This window comes from Staurois parvus, unplaced genomic scaffold (assembly GCF_062004578.1).
Source record: "Staurois parvus isolate SC_StPar_1 unplaced genomic scaffold, SC_StPar_1.0 ptg000080l, whole genome shotgun sequence".
Taxonomy (NCBI): domain Eukaryota; kingdom Metazoa; phylum Chordata; class Amphibia; order Anura; family Ranidae; genus Staurois; species Staurois parvus.
In genome coordinates this window covers 4,909,961-4,928,624 of record NW_028317876.1, presented here as the reverse complement: position 1 = coordinate 4,928,624, position 18,664 = coordinate 4,909,961, and the positions used below count along the sequence as shown (strand labels likewise).

Here is an 18,664-nt window from a genome sequence, read left to right as displayed (position 1 = left end):
TTTCCTCCTCCCTCCCCTATACCACATCCTGCAGCACCCGCCGAACCAGTCTCGGGCCCGCAGATGGGCAAACGGAGCCCGGGACATATAACGGGGGCGGGGCTGACACTGTGGGCTGTGTGGACAGGTGAGCCCTGCTGCTTACCCGCAGCAGGGCTAAGGGCGAAAAAAACCTACCTGTCCAGCGCCCACAACTACATGTCCAGGGTGTTGGGCGCTAGGAATTGGACATCCCTGGGCCTGTACAGAGTCCTGACCTCAACCCAATAGAACACTTTTGGGATGCATTAGAGGCAGACTATGAGCCAGGCCTTCCTGTCTGACATCAGTGCCTGACCTCACAAATGCACTTCTGGAAGAATGGTCAAAGATTCCCATAGACACTCCTAAACCTTGTGGGCAGCCAAGAACTGAAGCTGTTATAGTTGCAAAGGGCGGGCCAACTCAATATTGAACCCTATGGACTAAGACCGGGATGCCATTATAGTTCATGTGCGTGTAAAGGCAGGCGTTCAAATAATTTTGGTGAGGTGATTGGAACACCTGAATCCAATGATTTGGACAGGTGTCCCAATACTTCTGGCAATATAGTGTGTGTGTGTATATATATATATATATATATATATATGAAATGTGTATATGTTCAGCATTGTCAACACTGAATTGATTGCCATTAGACCAAAGGGAGACAGAGATACATTTGTGTAGCTGCTGTGATATAATTGCTGGATCTGTGTTTTTTTTTTTTAAGTGGAAAATCAAAATAGGTATAGTATTGCAAAGCAAATACAAAAGGGATAAATTGAGGAGTAAGGTTATCAACTAAGGGGGATCCATCTAGACAAGGCCTCACAGTAGATGTGTTCCACAACAGAGAAAAGAAAAGGGAAGGTGAAACTTAAAATGGGAGGATAGAAGATATTAGAAATAAAGGGGAAGAATTATCCACTGAAGGGACCGTAATTAAACTTTGATAGAGATGAAATAGACATATAGACATGATTAACAAGTGTTAGAGAGAGCAAACTCCACTCACTCATTTCCAGCTAACAAATGTTTCCCTTCTTTCAAGTATGAAGCCGCCAAGCTTTATGGAATGTGTCCAGAGTAATTTTTTGTGAATTAAGTAAGTCTTCCATTCTCAATATGTTTCCCACTTTAAGTCACATCTGGATGGACAGAGGGGGATCTTTTACCAGCAGACAGGAATACAAGCCTTAGCTGAGTTTATCAAATGTCTGATTGATTTTCTATATATTTTGGTGATAATTGGAGAAGAAAAAAGGCAGGATCTGACAGGATCCAGAAAATTAAAGTCGTTTTTTTAATTTAAACACATGAGAATGTATAGCAGCTCTTTAAAGTGTATACAATTTAATTTGGAGCATATTATTAGCCTACCTAAAGTATTTTAGGGAACTGAAAGTTGGATAAGTTTTATGAGCATTTTTTTAAAGATGTTTGCTAATTGTAAAACAATGGTTTATGTTTGCTTATCCACAGACCATTTTAGAGAGAGCAGAAGAACTGAAAAATGACGAAGCAACTACCAATGGTAGTGCAGATAAGAAATCCAAAAAGAGAAGTGCCTTCTTGGATATGCTTCTCAAAGTAACAGATGATGCTGGCAATACTTTGAGCTATAAGGACATCCGTGAAGAAGTTGACACCTTCATGTTTGAGGTAGTTTACTTAGCTGGCATTTTTTTAAAACCTCAATAAATAGTTGACTTTTTTGCTGGGCTGTTGGAATAAAACATTTTAGCACTTCTGAATATGGAAGTTTCACCATATTAGTTTTATGATCTTTTGTTTATACAGAGACAAAGGGGTTGATTTACTAAAACTGGAAAATGAAAAATTTGGCGCAGCTGTGCATGGTAGCCAATCATCTTCTAACTTCAGCTTGTTCAATTAAGCTTTGACAAAAAACTGGAGGCTGATTGGTTTCTACGCAGAGCTGCACTAGATCAGATTTTGAACTCTAGTTTTAGTAAATCAACCCCACAATGACAAAATAATCATCTTGCACCAGTTTAAAAGTTTAACTAGTGGTCCTTTTGACTTTACTCCACACATGCTTTTGGGCATCCACATCAATTTTCACCGTTCTGTACTACTTTGTATAATATGTGCTAAAAACACTTAGGATTTCGGTTGAAAAGCATTTTTAAAATGTATGTGTCAGCAAAATCCACAATTCCCACCATTATTTGTTTCTAAAAATGCTTCAAACACTGAAACATATCAGGCGATCCTGCCAGAAATGTAGTGAGCTCCTAACTTCCTGTAGTAGGCTGACAACACTGTAACTGTTGCACTGAAATAGTGGCCGGGGGAGAGAAACAGTAGGGAAAAAGGGCTTAGAGTTCTAAAATTGAGGAGAAGGGGATGTGCAGGCATAGTGCAGGAGGGAAGAGCTCAGGCAAGGCTGACAACAGTCTTGAATACGTTAAGATTGATTTACTAAAGGCAAATAGGCTTTTCACATTGCAAGGGTGTTTCCACTAGACCATAGTGAAATTTCACTTTGCAAAGAATGCTCAAATGTGCAATGCCTGTCTGTTCTCTGTTCTGCTACCAACAGCAGCACTTTGGGGTTTATTTACTAATGCTGGAGAGTGCAAAATCAGGCTCACTTCTGCATAAAAACCAATCAGCTTCTAACCTCAGCTTGTTTAACTAAGGTTTGGCAATAAAACCTGGAAGCTGATTGGTTTCTATGCAGAAGTGATCCTGATTTTACACTCTCCAGCTTTCGTAAAGAAACCCCTTTGCTACTTGTCTTCTACTAGGCATCACATTGCTGCTTGAAGTGATACTACAGTCTTCTGCTGAATGCCTGTAGGTCAGTGTTTTCTCGCAATATTTTGATGTTAAATGGAGCCTGTCAGGGTATTAAAAAAAAGCTGCAATACCTTACTTGTATTTTGTAATAAAATAGAATGATGGTGTCACGGAGCCCACACTATTACTCTCAAGGCAGCATTGCCAGCTCCCAGGTTTCTTTACATAAATACGGAGCTTCAAATGCCTCCTGCTTATCTTTGTGCACCATAAAAGGAATTATGTTCTTCCTGTCAGACAATGTTTCATAATAAACAGACGTACGGAACCTGTATAAATTTGTTGTTACTGACTGCTAATTACACATTCTTAATTCAAAGATACTACACCATACTGAAAGATTTTTTTATTGCTTTTAATAATTAAAATTTTTGACTAACAACTATTTTTTTCAAGATATTTTACTATGCCAGACAAACAGCTGTTTTATTTGCTTTACATACTAAATGTATTAATATTTCAGTTATATAGTATTATTGACAGAATGGTTTAACAGATTGAATTTTATTTTTTAATATATGTTTATTAAAAGTTTTAGGTGTACAAAAACACAGTAAATGCAAAACTACTTTGACACTGTAATGTGACAATCAAAAGGTATAGAAGTATAATCAAATTTTAATCTTTAGGGTCACGATACAACTGCTGCTGCTCTTAACTGGTCCTTATTTTTATTGGGATCCCACCCAGAAATCCAGGCAAAGGTGCACAAAGAACTGGATGAGACTTTTGGTAAGACATGCAGAAATGTAAGGTTGACAGCATGGCTCATAGCAGCTTAAAACCTAATAATCCAACAGAAACTGTACAACAAGGACACTGCTGTGATAAACACATACTGTATGTGTGGTGGAATTAGTTTGCAAATTAGACATTGGCACCTGCGGGTAGGGTATTGTACTAAGAATTATTATTTTTTTTTAATTTCAAATAAAAATAACCCACATTTTTATTTTCACAAGACTCCCAACCTCTGCTTAGGCACTTTGTCATCATGTGCCCAGTTTAAATCACCCAAATCCATGTAGATAGTTAATGAGATTGTAGCAAATATAATCTGATTTTTTTTTTTCATTATTTGATATATTCTGTGTTCAGTGGTCACTGTGAACCAGTCATACATCTGGTACACAGACAGAAGAATACACAAGTCTTTCAGATTAAAATTCACATAAAAAGAGCTCATTCTTAACTAAGGCCTCTTTCGCACGGGCGTTCTGTGTGTCCGTTTTTCATCTGTCCGTTTACAGATGAAAAACGTACATCTATGTATTTCTATGGACGAACAGATGTAAATGGATGATCATCTGTTTACATCTGTTAATGTTCGTATTTGTTAAAATCTGTGTTTTTGACTGGAAGAAAACCCTATTTTTCTTCCGTAAGAAAAACGAAACAGAGAAAAATTGGATGTAAACAGAAGTAAATGGATGTAAACAGACAAAAATGGATAAAAAGACGAAAACGGATGAAAAACGGATGTAAACATAGGAAAAATGGATGTAAACGGATGTAAAATGGATAAAAAAACTGATATAAATTAATGAAAAAAGTATTGAGTGTGACTTTGATGCAACTTTACACTCTCTGGTACTCAAGTCACTTTTACCACTAGCCTACAAGGCACTTATACCCCCTTCCTGCCCAGGCCAATTTCCAGCTTTCAGCACTGTTGCATTTTGAATGACAATTGCGCAGTCATGCAACACTGTACCCATATGAAATTTTTAAAACTTTTTTGTTACAGATAGAGCTTTATTTTGGTGGTATTTAATCACCTCTGGTTTTTTTTATTTTTTCTTAAACAAACCAAGAAACATTGTCCAGCTGTATCCTATGCCATTATAAACTGTAGTTGAAAAGCTAATCCATGCATTTGTGGTGTTGTGACTTGACTGCTGCAATGCTCTTCTTGCTGTTGTACCTAAATCCATAATTCATTAACTTCAACATGTACAAAACCTGCAGCCAGAATCCTCACTAGGTCTGGTACACATGGCCATATTACCCCTATTCTGACGTCCCTACACTGGCTACCTGTCAGGTTTCATAGACTTTAACCGCTTGCCTACTGGGCACTTATACCCCCTTCCTGCCCAGGCCAATTTCCAGCTCTCAGCGCTGTCACACTTTGAATGACAATTGCGCGGTCATGCAACACTGTACCCATATGATATTTTTATAATTTTTTTGAGACTGATAGAGCTTTATTTTGGTGGTATTTAATCACCTCTGGAATTTTTATTTTTTCTTAAACAAACCAAAAACCACAGAAAATTGGGGAAAAAAAAGTTTTTTCTTAGTTTTTGTTATAACATTTTGTAAATAAGTGATTTTTCTCCTTCACTGATGTGCGCTAACGAGTCTGCACTGATGGGCACTGATAGTCTGCACTGATGGACACTGATAGGTGGCACTGATGAGGAGGCACTGGTAGGTGGCACTGATGGGCATTGACAGGCATCACTGATGGGCACTGAAAGACAGCACTCATATATGGCACTGATAGGCGGCACTAATAGGTGGCATTGACTGGCACTGCTAGGTGGCACTGACTGGCACTGTTAGGCGGCACTGATAGGCAGCACTGACGGGCACTGATAGGCGGCACTGATCCACACTGATAGGCGGCACTGACTGGCAGCACTGACTGGCACTGATAGGTGGCACTGATTGGGAGCACTGATAGGTGGCACTGACTGGCATTGATAGGTGGCACTGACTGGCACTGATGGGTGACACTGAAAGGCAGCTCAGATGGGCACTGATATGTGGCATTGATGTGCACTGGTAGGCACTGAAATGTGGAATTGATGCTGCACTGATGAGCACTGGCAGGTGGCATGGATGAGCACTGACAGCTGGCTGGCACTGATGGACACTGACAGGTGGTACTGCTGGGGCTACACAGATCATCAGGGCACACTGATCATCAGTGCCCTGATGCCCTGATGACACTGTTCAACAAATTTTTATTTTTTGCCAGTTTTGGAAACAAAAGGATCCATTTCTTAATGAATTTCACATTCTGAGTTCAAATATAACAATGAAATTTGTCAATTGGCTCTAGTTTTTCTGTAAACGGAAAGTTTTCTACTATAGGCGTAATGACTACATAATGCACAATAATTATATAGATAGATGTCTTTCCACAAATATAAAGTGATATTGACTACATAACAAAGCCTAAATGGCATAACATATTGCATAGGATTACCAAGAAAAATTATAGCCATAAGCTAAGTTGAATCATTTTAATACTTAGGATTCTCACTAGTTTGGTTTTCAGTTTGTGTCGGTTTTGCTTCTCTTGGCTTTTCTCTTGTATTCGAGGAAAGGGCTATCTCTTACAACTGCACGTGACTACACGCTTCAGGTTCTTCCTCACTTGACTCAACCACGAAGGATTCTGGTGCTTTAGGAATTGGTAGCCCCTCTCCATGAGGAACTGGACGTATTGCCGATGGAATATTTGGATAGTGCACAGATAACTTTTTCTTCTTATTTAGCCCTTTTACAATTGGAGGCACCATACAAAAGTAACAATTACTAACATGATCTGTTGGCTCTCTCCAAATCATTGGCACAGCGAAAGGCATAGATGCCTTTTTTCCATTCAACCATTGCTCCAGTGCCGTCCCACAAGAATTGCAGCATATATGTGGTGCCCAGCTCTTGTCCTGGTCTCCTATCTTGCAGCCAAAATACAAGTTGTAGGCTTTCTTAATCATTCCTGTTATCCTCCTTTTTTGTGAGATAAAAGTTATTTCACCGCAGATATAGCAGAAATTATCTGCTTTATTCACACAAGTTCGAGGCATTACTGAGTAGCCTATATAAGCATAAAACGAAATGTAAAGACGCTGTCGAACTACAATCAGCTACAGATACTGCAGCTTTTATGCAGTGAAGTGATGCAATTAAAGGCTAATATTGCATCATCTCAGTATACATGCAATTTTCTATTGGTCACCAGTATCAATTGCGCAATATGCAGCTGAAGTTGCATCATAATTTTGAATGGCTTACGTCATTAGATGGGTGAATATATCATGGAAACTAGAGCCAATCAACATTTTTTAGGGTCATTTTCGTTTTCAGCACCCCAAAATTATGTAAGATTAGCTAATTTTATGCCCAAAACTTTTTACCTGTTGAACAGTGTGATCAGTGTACATGTCCCCTCTGAGGGATGCCGATTACCCGCTCTCCTCTCGAGCTGTCAGCGTGACAGCTCATGAGGAGAGAAATGCTGGTAACCGGCATTTCCCTATTTACATGCGATCAGCTGTTATTAGACACAGCTGATCACATGACTGAGCCGACATCTTCAGCTCTTTCCGTTGATCGGTGATCCGCTGTGTCCGAAGGACACAGCGCACCGCAGATCGCCACTCTGCGCGCTCCCGGAGCCGCACATGCGCGGTTAGAATGGGAGGACGCCATATGACGTCCTCCCAGAACGAGTGACCCGCCTTGCACCCGTCATTGTACTATATGGCGGACGGGAGGCGGTTAAGTTGCATAGATTTGAAGGGGTTTCATTGCCATCAATGGACTGCGACTTGTCATGCGACTCTGTGCCCAAAGTCGCATGTTAGGGTTAGGGTTAAGGACTAGGGTTATGGTTAAAGCGGAGTTCCAGCTGAAAAAAAAAGTCAGCAGCTACAAAAACTAGCTACTGACATTTAAAATACAGCCACTTACCTGTCCCTCGTTCCAGCGGTGTCCTCACCATGGCTGGTTTCACCGGCCGTCTCCTCTCCCTGGCGCCGGTATCTCCGGGTGTCCACCGTGCATGCGCTTTGTGAATGGCCCCGTAGTCTTCTGGGACCTGTCACGTGTCCCAGAACACTGTGGGGGGGGGGGACGACAACTTCCGCTTTCGATTTCCTAGGCCAGGGGTAGGCAACCTGCGGCTCTCCAGCTGTTGCAGGACTACAAGTTCCATCATGCCTCTGCAAGTCATAGCTGTAACTGTCAGTTTTGTAATGTTGCAATGTCTCATGGGAAATGTAGTTCCACAACAGCTAGGGAGCCGAAGGTTGCCTACCCCTGGCCTAGGCGATCGGAGCAGAAGTGGGAGTGGGTAACTTTCAAATTCAGGTTCCCTCCACTCCCCAAAGGTGCCAATCCTTAATGGGGAGCGGGGGACAAAGCATTAAAGTAGAACTTCTCCTTTTGGGTGGAACTCCGCTTTAAGGGCTAGGGTTAAGAACTAGGGTTAAGGGCTAAGGTTAAGAGCTAGAGTTAGATGTTAGGGTTAAGGGCTAAGACTAGGGTTAGGTTTAAATGTTAGGCTTATCGTTAAATGTTAGGGTTAGTGCCAGAAAAACGCATCAATCACAACACGCATAGGTGTGAACCTAGCCTAAAGGGTACATCTACCAGTGGGGACACATTTCTAGTTCCTTAGAGAGGATTTCCCTCACTTTAGAAATATTTTTTCTTGCTTCTTGTAGTATCTACATGACAGGAAGTGAATACATCTCTCCAATAAAATACAGATGGCAGAAAAATTCCAATGGGTTTTAACCCTTCCCTACTATGTCCAAAAAAAGGAAAAGTTTTGGGTTTACTTGGACTTAAAACAAGTTGTACTTGAAAGGTAGTTGTTGCACACACATGCCAGTTTAGGTGATGGAATAAAAGCTCTGATGACAGCTTCGAAGTGATGAAAGAGAAGGTCCCTCTGACATATTTTTTATACATCCTTAGGTCAGTCTGACAGGCCGGTGACAATGGATGATCTGAAGAAGCTGCGTTATCTTGAAACAGTTGTTAAAGAAGCACTCAGAATTTACCCTTCAGTTCCATTCTTTGCCAGGACCATCACTGAAGATTGCACCATTAGTAAGATTACACATCATTCTGAGAATATTAATATTGTCTTCTACCTAAAATATTGTATACTTGCAGGAAATGACCCAGAGAGCCTGAAATGCACAAAGGCGAAACATCTATGTGAATAATCAGTATTGCTCTTTTTCCATTGAAGCAGTAATGAGACTTTTACCATGTATGTGTCAAATTGAAAATGAAAATAGAGTACTATGAATAAGACCAGTACAGACAGATCTGTAATTTCTAAAATAAAAGGTGAAAAATCTGCCTATGTGGCATCAGTCAGCGAGGATGATCATATAAATAGGAGAATAGCAAAGTTTGGTGATTCACACAAACGAGCTGCATAGTAGTATACTGTATGCTAGTGCTGCTAAAATATTTGCAAACCATAAATCAATTTTTAGTATGCTTGCCTCATACCTCAATGTATCTGACTTTCTTAGGAAAATCATTATCTTTGTGAATTTGTTGCAACTTTCTTCAGCCTTGGTTCACATACAGTGAGGAACAGAAGTATTTGAACACCCTGCGATTTTGCAAGTTCTCCCACTTAGAAATCATGGAGGGGTCCGAAATTCACATTGTAGGTGCATTCCCACTCTGAGAGACAGAATTAAAAAAAAAAATCAGGAAATCACATTGTATGATTTTTAAAGAATTTATTTGTCTTGCACTGCTGAACATAAGTATTTGAACACCTAAAAAACAGCAAGAATTCTGGCTCTTAAAGACTTGTTACTGTGCCTTTAAAAAGTCCACCTCTACGCCACTCATTAATCTAACTTAGTAGCACCTGTTTGAGCTCTTTAAAGACACCTGTCCACCCCACAGTCAGTCAGACGCCAACCACTACCATTGGCAAGACCAAAGAGCTGTCAAAAGACACCAGAGACAAAATTGTGGACCTCCACAAGGCTGGAAAGGGCTATGGGACAATTGCCAAGCAGCTTGGTGAAAATAGATCAACTGTTGGAGCAATTGTTAGAAAATGGAAGAGGCTAAAGATGACTGTCAGTCTCCCTCGGACTGGGGCTCCATGCAAGATCTCACCTCGTGGGGTATCACTGATGATAAGAAAGGTGAGGAAGCAGCCCAGAACTACAAGGGAGGAGCTGGTCAATGACATGAAGAGAGCTGGGACCACAGTTTCAAAGGTCACTGTCGGTAGAACACTACGCCATCATGGTTTCAAATCATGCATTGCATGGAAGGTTCCCCTGCTCAAGTAATCACATGTCCAGGCCCATCTGAAGTTTGCCAATGTCCATCTGGATGATCCAGAGGAGGCATGGGAGAAAGTCATGTGGTCAGATGAGACCAAAGTAGAACTTTTTGGTCTAAACTTCACTCGTCGTGTTTGGAGGAAAAAGAAGGTTGAGTTGTATCCCAAGAACACCATCCCTACTGTGAAGCATGGGGGTGGTAACATCATGCTTTGGGGGTGCTTTTCTGCGAAGGGGACAGGACGACTGCACTGTATTAACCACTTGAGCTCCAGAGGATTTACCCCCCTTAATGACCAGGCCTCTTTTTGCTACTTAGCGCTGCACTAATTCAACTGATAATTGCGCGGTCATGCGATGCTGCACCCAAACGAAATTTACGTCCTTTTTTTCCACACAAATAGAGCTTTCTTTCGGTGTAACTTGATCACCTGTGCACTTTTTATTTTTCACGCCATAAACAAAAAAAGGCCAAAAATTTTGAAGAAAAACAATATTTTTTACTTTCAGCTATAAAAAATATATAGTAAACTCAAAGTTGGTTATAAATTTAGGCCAAAATGTATTCTGCTACATGTTTTTGGTAAACAAAAAAACCAATAAGTGTATATTGATTGCTTTGTGTGGAAGTTATAGCGTCTACAAACTATGGTATAAATACTGCAATTTACGCCATTTTTCTGCTATACAGCGCTGAGCTAGTTTAACGGACAATTGCGCGGTCATGCAATACGGTACATAAATGAAATTTACATCCTTTTTTTCCCCACAAATTGAGCTTTCTTTTGGTGGTATTTGATCGCCTGTGCGGTTTTTATTTTTTGCGCTATAAAAAAAAAAGGCTGACAATTTTGTGGAAAAAAAACGATATTTTGGACTTTTTGCTGTAAAACATGTCCAGTAAAAAAAAATGCAAAAATCAAATTTAGCCATAAATTTCTGCCAAAATGCATTCCGCGACATGTCTTTGCTAAAAAAAAAACCCAATTTGCTAAAAAAAAAAACCCAATACGTGTAAATTAATTGGTTTACGTGAAAGTTATAGCGTTTACAAATGGCGGGAAAGATACTGGGATTTTTTTTTCTTTTATACTAATAATGGTGGCGATCAGCGACATATGGCGGCGATCAGCAACTTATGGTGGGACTGCGGCGGCCATTTTGACACTGGGGGGGAACTGACTTGGGGTCACTGACATCCCCAGTGACACCAATACAGTGATCAGTGAAAAAAACCCCACTGACACTGTACTAATGTCACTGGGGAGGAAGGGGTTAACATATTTAGTGTTTACTGTGTGAGGGGAGTGTTTTACTAGGGGGCAGGGGTGTGTGCTGGACGGGGGGAGGGAGGGGGGAGCTGATCGAGGGAGAGAAACTCTTCTCTCCCTCTTCAGCTTGTCGGGGAACTGTCACAGAGCAGGGCTGTGTGTAAACAATGCAGCCCTGCTCTGTGTCAGCGATCACCGCTCATCAAGGGAAAACGGCTGGGTGACCCGACAGCGGAGACCGGCTGCTGACACCCGTGAGACAGGCAGGGCGGGCGCGCGCCTCACGTGCGCCCCCTACCTGTTTTGCAGAACCACGTTTTAAAACGTGGTTTTGCCTACGAGTGCTGCCCTGCAACCGTTTATATGCAGTGGCTGGGCGGCAAGTGGTTAAGGAGAGGATGAATGGGGCCATTTATTGTGAGATTTTGAGCAACAACCTCCTTCCCTCAGTCAGAGCATTGAAGATGGGTCGTGGCTGGGTCTTCCAACATGACAACGACCCGAAGCACACAGCCAAGATAACCAAGGAGTGGCTCCGTAAGAAGCATATCAAGGTTCTGGAGTGGCCTAGCCAGTCTCCAGACCTAAATCCAATAGAACATCTTTGGAGGGAGCTGAAACTCTGTGTTGCTCAGCGACAGCCCTGAAACCTGACAGATCTAGAGGAGATCTGTGTGGAGGAGTGGGCCAAAATCCCTGTTGCAGTGTGTGCAAACCTGGTCAAGAACTACAAGAAACGTTTGACCTCTGTAATTGCAAACAAAGGCTTCTGTACCAAATATTAACACTGATTTTCTCAGTTGTTCAAATACTTATGTTCAGCAGTGCAAGACAAATAAATTCTTTAAAAATCATACAATGTGATTTCCTGATTTTTTTTTTAAATTCTCTCTCAGAGTGGGAATGCACCTACAATGTGAATTTCAGACCCCTCCATGATTTCTAAGTGGGAGAACTTGCAAAATCGCAGGGTGTTCAAATACTTCTGTTCCTCACTGTATATGCGGAGCGGTATATCACATGTGATTCGCACAGGAACCACACTGCATTCCTGTGCAAATCACATGTGATTTGTGTGCGGTGCGATTGGAGCCATACATTTTGTATGGCTCTAATAGCACAGCACCTGCACTAAAAACGTGCAGGACCCTTGTTTTGGTCCGCACTAGAATCGGATCGCATAGCTATTCACACCAATGCGATCCGATTCTGCACAATGCACTGCATTTTGCAGACTGCTTTCAGGGTGTTGTTAACTTAATATACACACCCGCAGTGGTTCGCATGAACGGGGTGTGATCTGGTGCGCAATTCGCACAGAAAACGCTGCGAATTCCGCACCGCATCAGTGTGAAATAGGGCTAAATGTAGATCCTGCTACAAATGGCATTTTCTGTTGCAAGCTGAAAACACTAAGCTGCTGCCTTTCAATTAGCAACAGTGTTGTCAGCCTGCCGAGTAAGGCAGGCCATAGACGGGCCGTTTATCTGCCTAATTTTCGTCCAATAAACGAAAAATCGGCCGATATTCACGCTGTTAGTGGGGCCAGCCCATTGGCCGTTTTTCGCGGATCTTCACATTTATTTTTAGCAGTCATGCTGGAAAATCCCCGAAAAACGGCCCTTTTTTCGTGGACATTGGTGGAAGCATCGGCAACGGGGCCGACCGATTTTTCGTTTATCGGACAAAAATTTGGCCGATAAGCGACCCGTTTATGGCCTGCATAAGCCTCTCAGCAAAAATCAAGAGAAATGGGAGGCACCTGAGCTAAATTTCAAGCGTTAGTGCAAAGGGTCTGAATACTTATGCCACTGTGATATTTCAGTTTTTTCCTTTTTCATACATTTGCAAACATTTCTAAAATTCTGTTTTCACTTTGTCATTATGGGGTATTGAGTGTACATTAATGAAAAAAAAATGAATTTAAAAAACTGCGGTATCAGGCTGCAACATAAAAAAATGAAATAAAGTGAAGGGGATCTGAATACTTTATGAATACACTGCATATTTGTTACATGTCCAAATTCGCATAGCATAACCTAAAAATTGTTTAAAAATTGCAGCTTACCATTTTTAGAATCTCTATGCTGGACACTCTAGCAAGAAAAATCCTAAGTAGCTTATGTGAGGGCTGGGCAGCTGTATTTGCCATAATTAACTGTCTGTACTGTGCAGGCAGATCTGTAATTAGATTTGAACACTGCCTTTCCTAACAAAGGCTTAAAGGTGCAGAGACTGGGTTTCTTGCAGTGTATGTTAATGAGGACAGACTTGGGACAGGCTCACTATAATATTCAAAAAAGCTTGCAGTCGGCCATGACCCATCATCCTGAGATACATCTGAAAAAAAATATTTAAAAAGGCATGCTGTTTGACTGGAAACACATAGCAAGCATAGAGTGGAGTTTGCTCAAATTTGACTGTAAAAGTGGAAATATACTTTAAGGGGCTCAAAAGGCATGCTGACAATGCTGCTTCTAAGAAGCAATACTTCAGCATTGGTAAGTGCAACAGTAAGTGCTGTTACTGGCAGGATCCCCAGGTAAGAAACTTTGCAACTGATTCCAAAATAAAGATTTGCTTGAGCGACACCTAAAAATATATATTTTGGGTTTACATAAACTCTTTAAAGTGATTGTAAAGTTATTTCTTTCTTTTTAATAACAAATATGTTCTGCTTACCTGCTCTGTGCAATGGTTTTGTACAGAGCAGCCCCAATCTTCCTCTTCTTAGATCCCCTGCTGCCGACGCTCCTAGGTTCAACTCTTCTCCATGTGCAACCATAGGACCCACACGGTGCTGCTAGGCCCCTTCCTCACTGGATTTGACTGACTGAGTCCAGTGAGAAGGGAGAGAGAGAGATCTCTAGCACAGCTCTATATCAAGGTCAGACTCAGTTAAGTGTTTGGGAGAGCTGGGGATGGAGCTGACAATAGAAGTTTTTTAACTTAATGCAGAGAATGCATTAAGATAAAAAAAAACTTCTGCCTTTACAACCACTTTAAAGCTTTCTTTAGGTTTATGGTACAGTGTGCTTATGTAACCACTTGCCACCCGATAGCAGTTGGTTCACTGCTAGCAAGTGGCAGCTACAGGCTCAGTTACTGGTACATTGGAGTACAGCGTCCGGGGTATCGTGATTGCTACGACCAATCATAGCGATCATATGATTACAATGTAAGCAAAACTGTCAAGAATGGCTTTCATTCCTGACAAATTGCTTACTGTTGTGAAGCTGTGGTTGGCCTACAGCTATTACATGGTACCTGGCACCTTGTACCATGTGATTAGCTGTAGTCAACCACAGCATCCCAATAAAAATTAAGCTGTCACGAATGACTGACATTCATGACACTTGAAACTATTGCTTTTAACATTGATCATCACTGTTATAAGCAATAATAGTGTAAAAAAATCTCTATGGTGATACTGAACTACTCTGTTGACATTATGTGAAAAAATGTAAAAAAAAAAGTTTAAAAAAAGGAATAAAAAATTATTATTATCTTTTAACCACTTGCCTACCGGGCACTTTTACCCCCTTCCTGCCCAGGCCAAGTTTCAGCTTTCAGGGCTGTCGCACTTTGAATGCCAATTGCACGGTAATGCAGCATTGTACCCATATGACATTTTTATAATTGTTTTCACACAAATAGATCTTTCTTTTGATGGTATTTAATCACCGCAGGGTGTTTTATTTTTTGCACTATAAACAAAAAAAGAGCAAACATTTTGAAAAAAAAAAGGTTTTCTTTGTTTCTATTATAACATTTTGTTAACAGTTAATTTTTCTCCTTCACTGATGTGCGTTGATGAGGCTGCACTGATAGGCAGCACTGACGGGCACTAACAAGAAGGAGGCACTGATGATGCTGCACTAATATGTGGCATTGAAGGGCACTGATAGGTAGCACTGAAGGGCAGTAACTGGTGTCACTGGCTGGCGGCACTGATGGGCACAGATTGGCAGCACTGGTGTGCACTTTTGGGGCTGCACTGATATTCAGGGCACTGATAATCAGTGCCGATTATGAGTGCAGATGTCTGCTTTGAAGGTTGCCGGTTACTGGTAGTATTTTCCTCATGCTGTGACAGCGTGAGGAAAGCATGAGGAAAGTATTGCCAATAACTGGCAAATGTATTTACATAGTGGTCAGCTGTGATTGGACACTGCTGATCATGTCTGGAAAGGAAGCACAGAGTGGTGCAAACACCTAGTGCATTATCCAAGGTTTATTATAAAAGAAAAAAGACAAAAGCATACAAAATTAAGTGAATGTAAAAGCCTAAACGCCACAATGATGGCCTACAATGATGGCAGAGTGTCTGACTGTTGGTATGGTCGACTTGCTGAAGTGTTTCAGGGATGTATCCTCTTCTTCAGAACTGAAGCCGACAAGCGAAGTTGCCCTGTTATATATATGTGTATGAAAGTGCATAACAAGAACCGCCTCAAGCGAAAACCCCTCCCCTCAAGGCCAGAGTGGGAAGGGACCATAAGAATGAATGCGAAAAATAAATAACTTAACCACTTCCTGTCCGGACACTTTTACCCCCTTCCTGACCAGGGCAATTTTCAGCTTTCAGCGCTATCACACTTTGAATGACAATTGCGCAGTCATGCAACACTGTACCCAAGTTAATTTTTTACCATTTTTTTGAGACAGATAAAGCTTTATTTTGGTGGTATTTATTCACCACTGGGATTTTTATTTTTTTTGCTATGTAATGAGTCCAAATATTTTGAACAAAAGTGTTTTCTTTTTATAAAATTTTGCAAATAAATAATATTTCATCATACATCTTTGCCAAAATGTATTCCGTTATTTTTTTAGCAAAAAAACAAAAAAAAACAAATTAGTTTATAACCAAAAATTATAATTTTTAAACATTTTTTTTTACATTTTTATTTTATTTTTTTTATATTATTTTTTATTTATTTTTTTTTACATACTGTCACCCTAGCAGTACAGTGTCACCATGGTGACACTGTACTACTTGTGGGGGGTGAATATTTTTTTTTTTTTACTGATTGCTTTTATGCCCATATAGGATGTAAAAGCAATCATTTCTCTTTCTCTCTGTGTGCATTCCTGCACTCATTGAGAAATACTGAGTGAGCTGTGATTGGTCACAGCTTGTCACATGGTACAAGGCTGTTGTGAATAACCTTGTACCATGTGACCTCTGTGATCATTCACAGATTTCACACATAGTAAGCAATGATGTCAGAAGTGAAATCTTGCTTACTACTTTGCATGTGATCACTGATTGGCCAATCAGTGATCACATGATCGGGACCTCGTACAGAGGTCCCGTCCGACGATCGGTGTTTCACTGTGTCCGGAGGACACAGCGGGCACCGGATCGCTCCCAGGGAGCGCGCACAAGCAGGGTGCGGGGAGGCCGTTCATAAACGGCCACCCGACCCTGTACTGCCACCGTCCGGCCGTTTATATACAACGGCCGGTCGGGAAGTGGTTAATAAGTAAATAAATACATTGATGATCCCATGCAATGATAAAATGATAAAAACATGATAACACATTAATAAAAGATAAGGAATAGTTAATACTTGATTCTACCTGGCCCCCTGTGATGGCAGCAAAAATGAGCAGTTCCAACAATTTAGTAAATGGATGTTAGTGAGTCAATAAATAGTACTGTGACTGATCTTGTAAGAAATGCATGCTTGTGCAGTACCTTATTGTGGAAAGGAATCGCGCCATGCAGGGAGATGGCTGAACTGTACCTAGGTATAGTTGGGAGCCGGTTTGTGAATAGACAAATAGTCACTGGAGCGCACGATGAGTTGGTTGTGCGCTCCATAGGCCCACAGGAATGGTGTCATTGTGGCGTCACATCCGGTGTGGTTGTTAAAAGGCTTCTGGAGAGCACCCATAGGCAGGGAGAGCGGCACCTGGCATCCTTCTATCAATAAACCACAGCCTGACAACTGAAGACTAGAAAAAAACTTGTGAAAAGTGATGATGATTGAGTGGATAAGGAAATGCCACTGGGGAAAAAAATATAAACCATAATAATGATGAAAAATAGGAGGGTGGGAGGGGGGAGCTGAGAGGGAGAAAAGGGCCAGCTGAGTAGATGACAATCACTGAATGACAAATATATAAATTAACTATCTGAGATGTCTACATGCGTGTATAAAACTAACATATAATATATATTTAAATATACATGATACAGCCTAATAATGCACCTGTGTTTGGTGTGTGAATTCGCAATGGGCAACCCACAATTTAACATCAATACATGTATGAGTGTGTATTAGAGAATAAATATAAATATAATATATAGTAATTTATATATGTTCAATTGTTATTTTTATTAGTGTTTTAAAAGATATATTTTTGTAAAAATATTAAAATGAATAAACAAGTTGATGCTAATAAAACATATTATATAAGGAGATGTCCAGAGAACACTGAAAAAAAAAACACCTGGGGGGAAAAAGGTGTGTTAAAATATATAGGATGAATAAAAGGTAGGAAGAAAATGAGGGATGGATATAAAATCAATATATCAGGGCATTGATATCTAACCCTTCATTGAGCTCTCTAGGTGACAGAGTGCCCAAGCAATGAATCCAAAAGGTCTCCCTCTGGCATAATTTACAAAACCGTCTGCCAGTGTCGATGTCACTGGGGATGTTCTTTAACCCAAAAACTCAGACCTGCTGGGTTCTTGTCGTGTTTCTCTTGGAAGTGATTGGGGATGGAGTATCCCTCACGCCCATGTTTGATATTTCTTTTGTGCTCTCCAAATCTGATACACAATGTGCAAGACGTTTGGCCCACGTAAAGAAGGCCGCAAGGGCAGATGAGACAATATACCACAATTGATTAATTGTTTCACCTTATATAAGATGCCATCATTCCCCATCTCTTCTTTTTTCTTATGCCACATGTAAGGCAACAACCACAGTTTCCTTGTTCACACAATTCCCTTTAACCCCTCATTTTTATCATATTATTAAAATACAAAAAGACCCTGTTCATCCCCCAGGAAGACCCATCATATCTGAGATTGATAGTCTCACTAGTAATGTGGGGAATTATATTGATCATTTTTTACAGCAATATGTCACAACACTCCCCTCTTACATCCGGGATTCAGGTTACATGCTTGACATCTTATCCAGTTACCATTGGCAACTAGGGTATAGGTGGGTTTCACTTGATGTGGCCTGCTTATACACCTCTATAGCACACATATTTGAATTGCAAGCGGTTCAACACTTCCTCACTTTGAATAACTCTATACATCCTGCTCAAGCAAATCTCATCATTCATTGTATTAAATATTCCCTCACCCACAACTATTTTGTGTTCCAAGACACCTTTTTTTCAGACAAATCAAAGGTACAGCTATGGGGGCCAGGTTCAACCCTAGCTTTTCTAATCTATTTATGGGTTATTGGGAAAAATTCCATATTTGGAACAATAAACCTTTTG

General features: G+C 40.7%; 1 protein-coding gene across 1 annotated transcript in view; it reads left to right on the top strand.

Annotated features, from left to right (window-relative positions):
• CYP4V2 (cytochrome P450 family 4 subfamily V member 2) overlaps positions 1-18,664 on the top strand; it is a 70,740-nt gene that overhangs the window by 40,673 nt on the left and 11,403 nt on the right. The window contains exons 7-9 of the mRNA XM_089669583.1: positions 1,504-1,683; positions 3,477-3,579; positions 8,566-8,700. Of these exons, the coding sequence (XP_089525709.1) occupies positions 1,504-1,683; positions 3,477-3,579; positions 8,566-8,700 (418 nt within the window). The remainder of the gene's footprint in view (positions 1-1,503; positions 1,684-3,476; positions 3,580-8,565; positions 8,701-18,664) is intronic.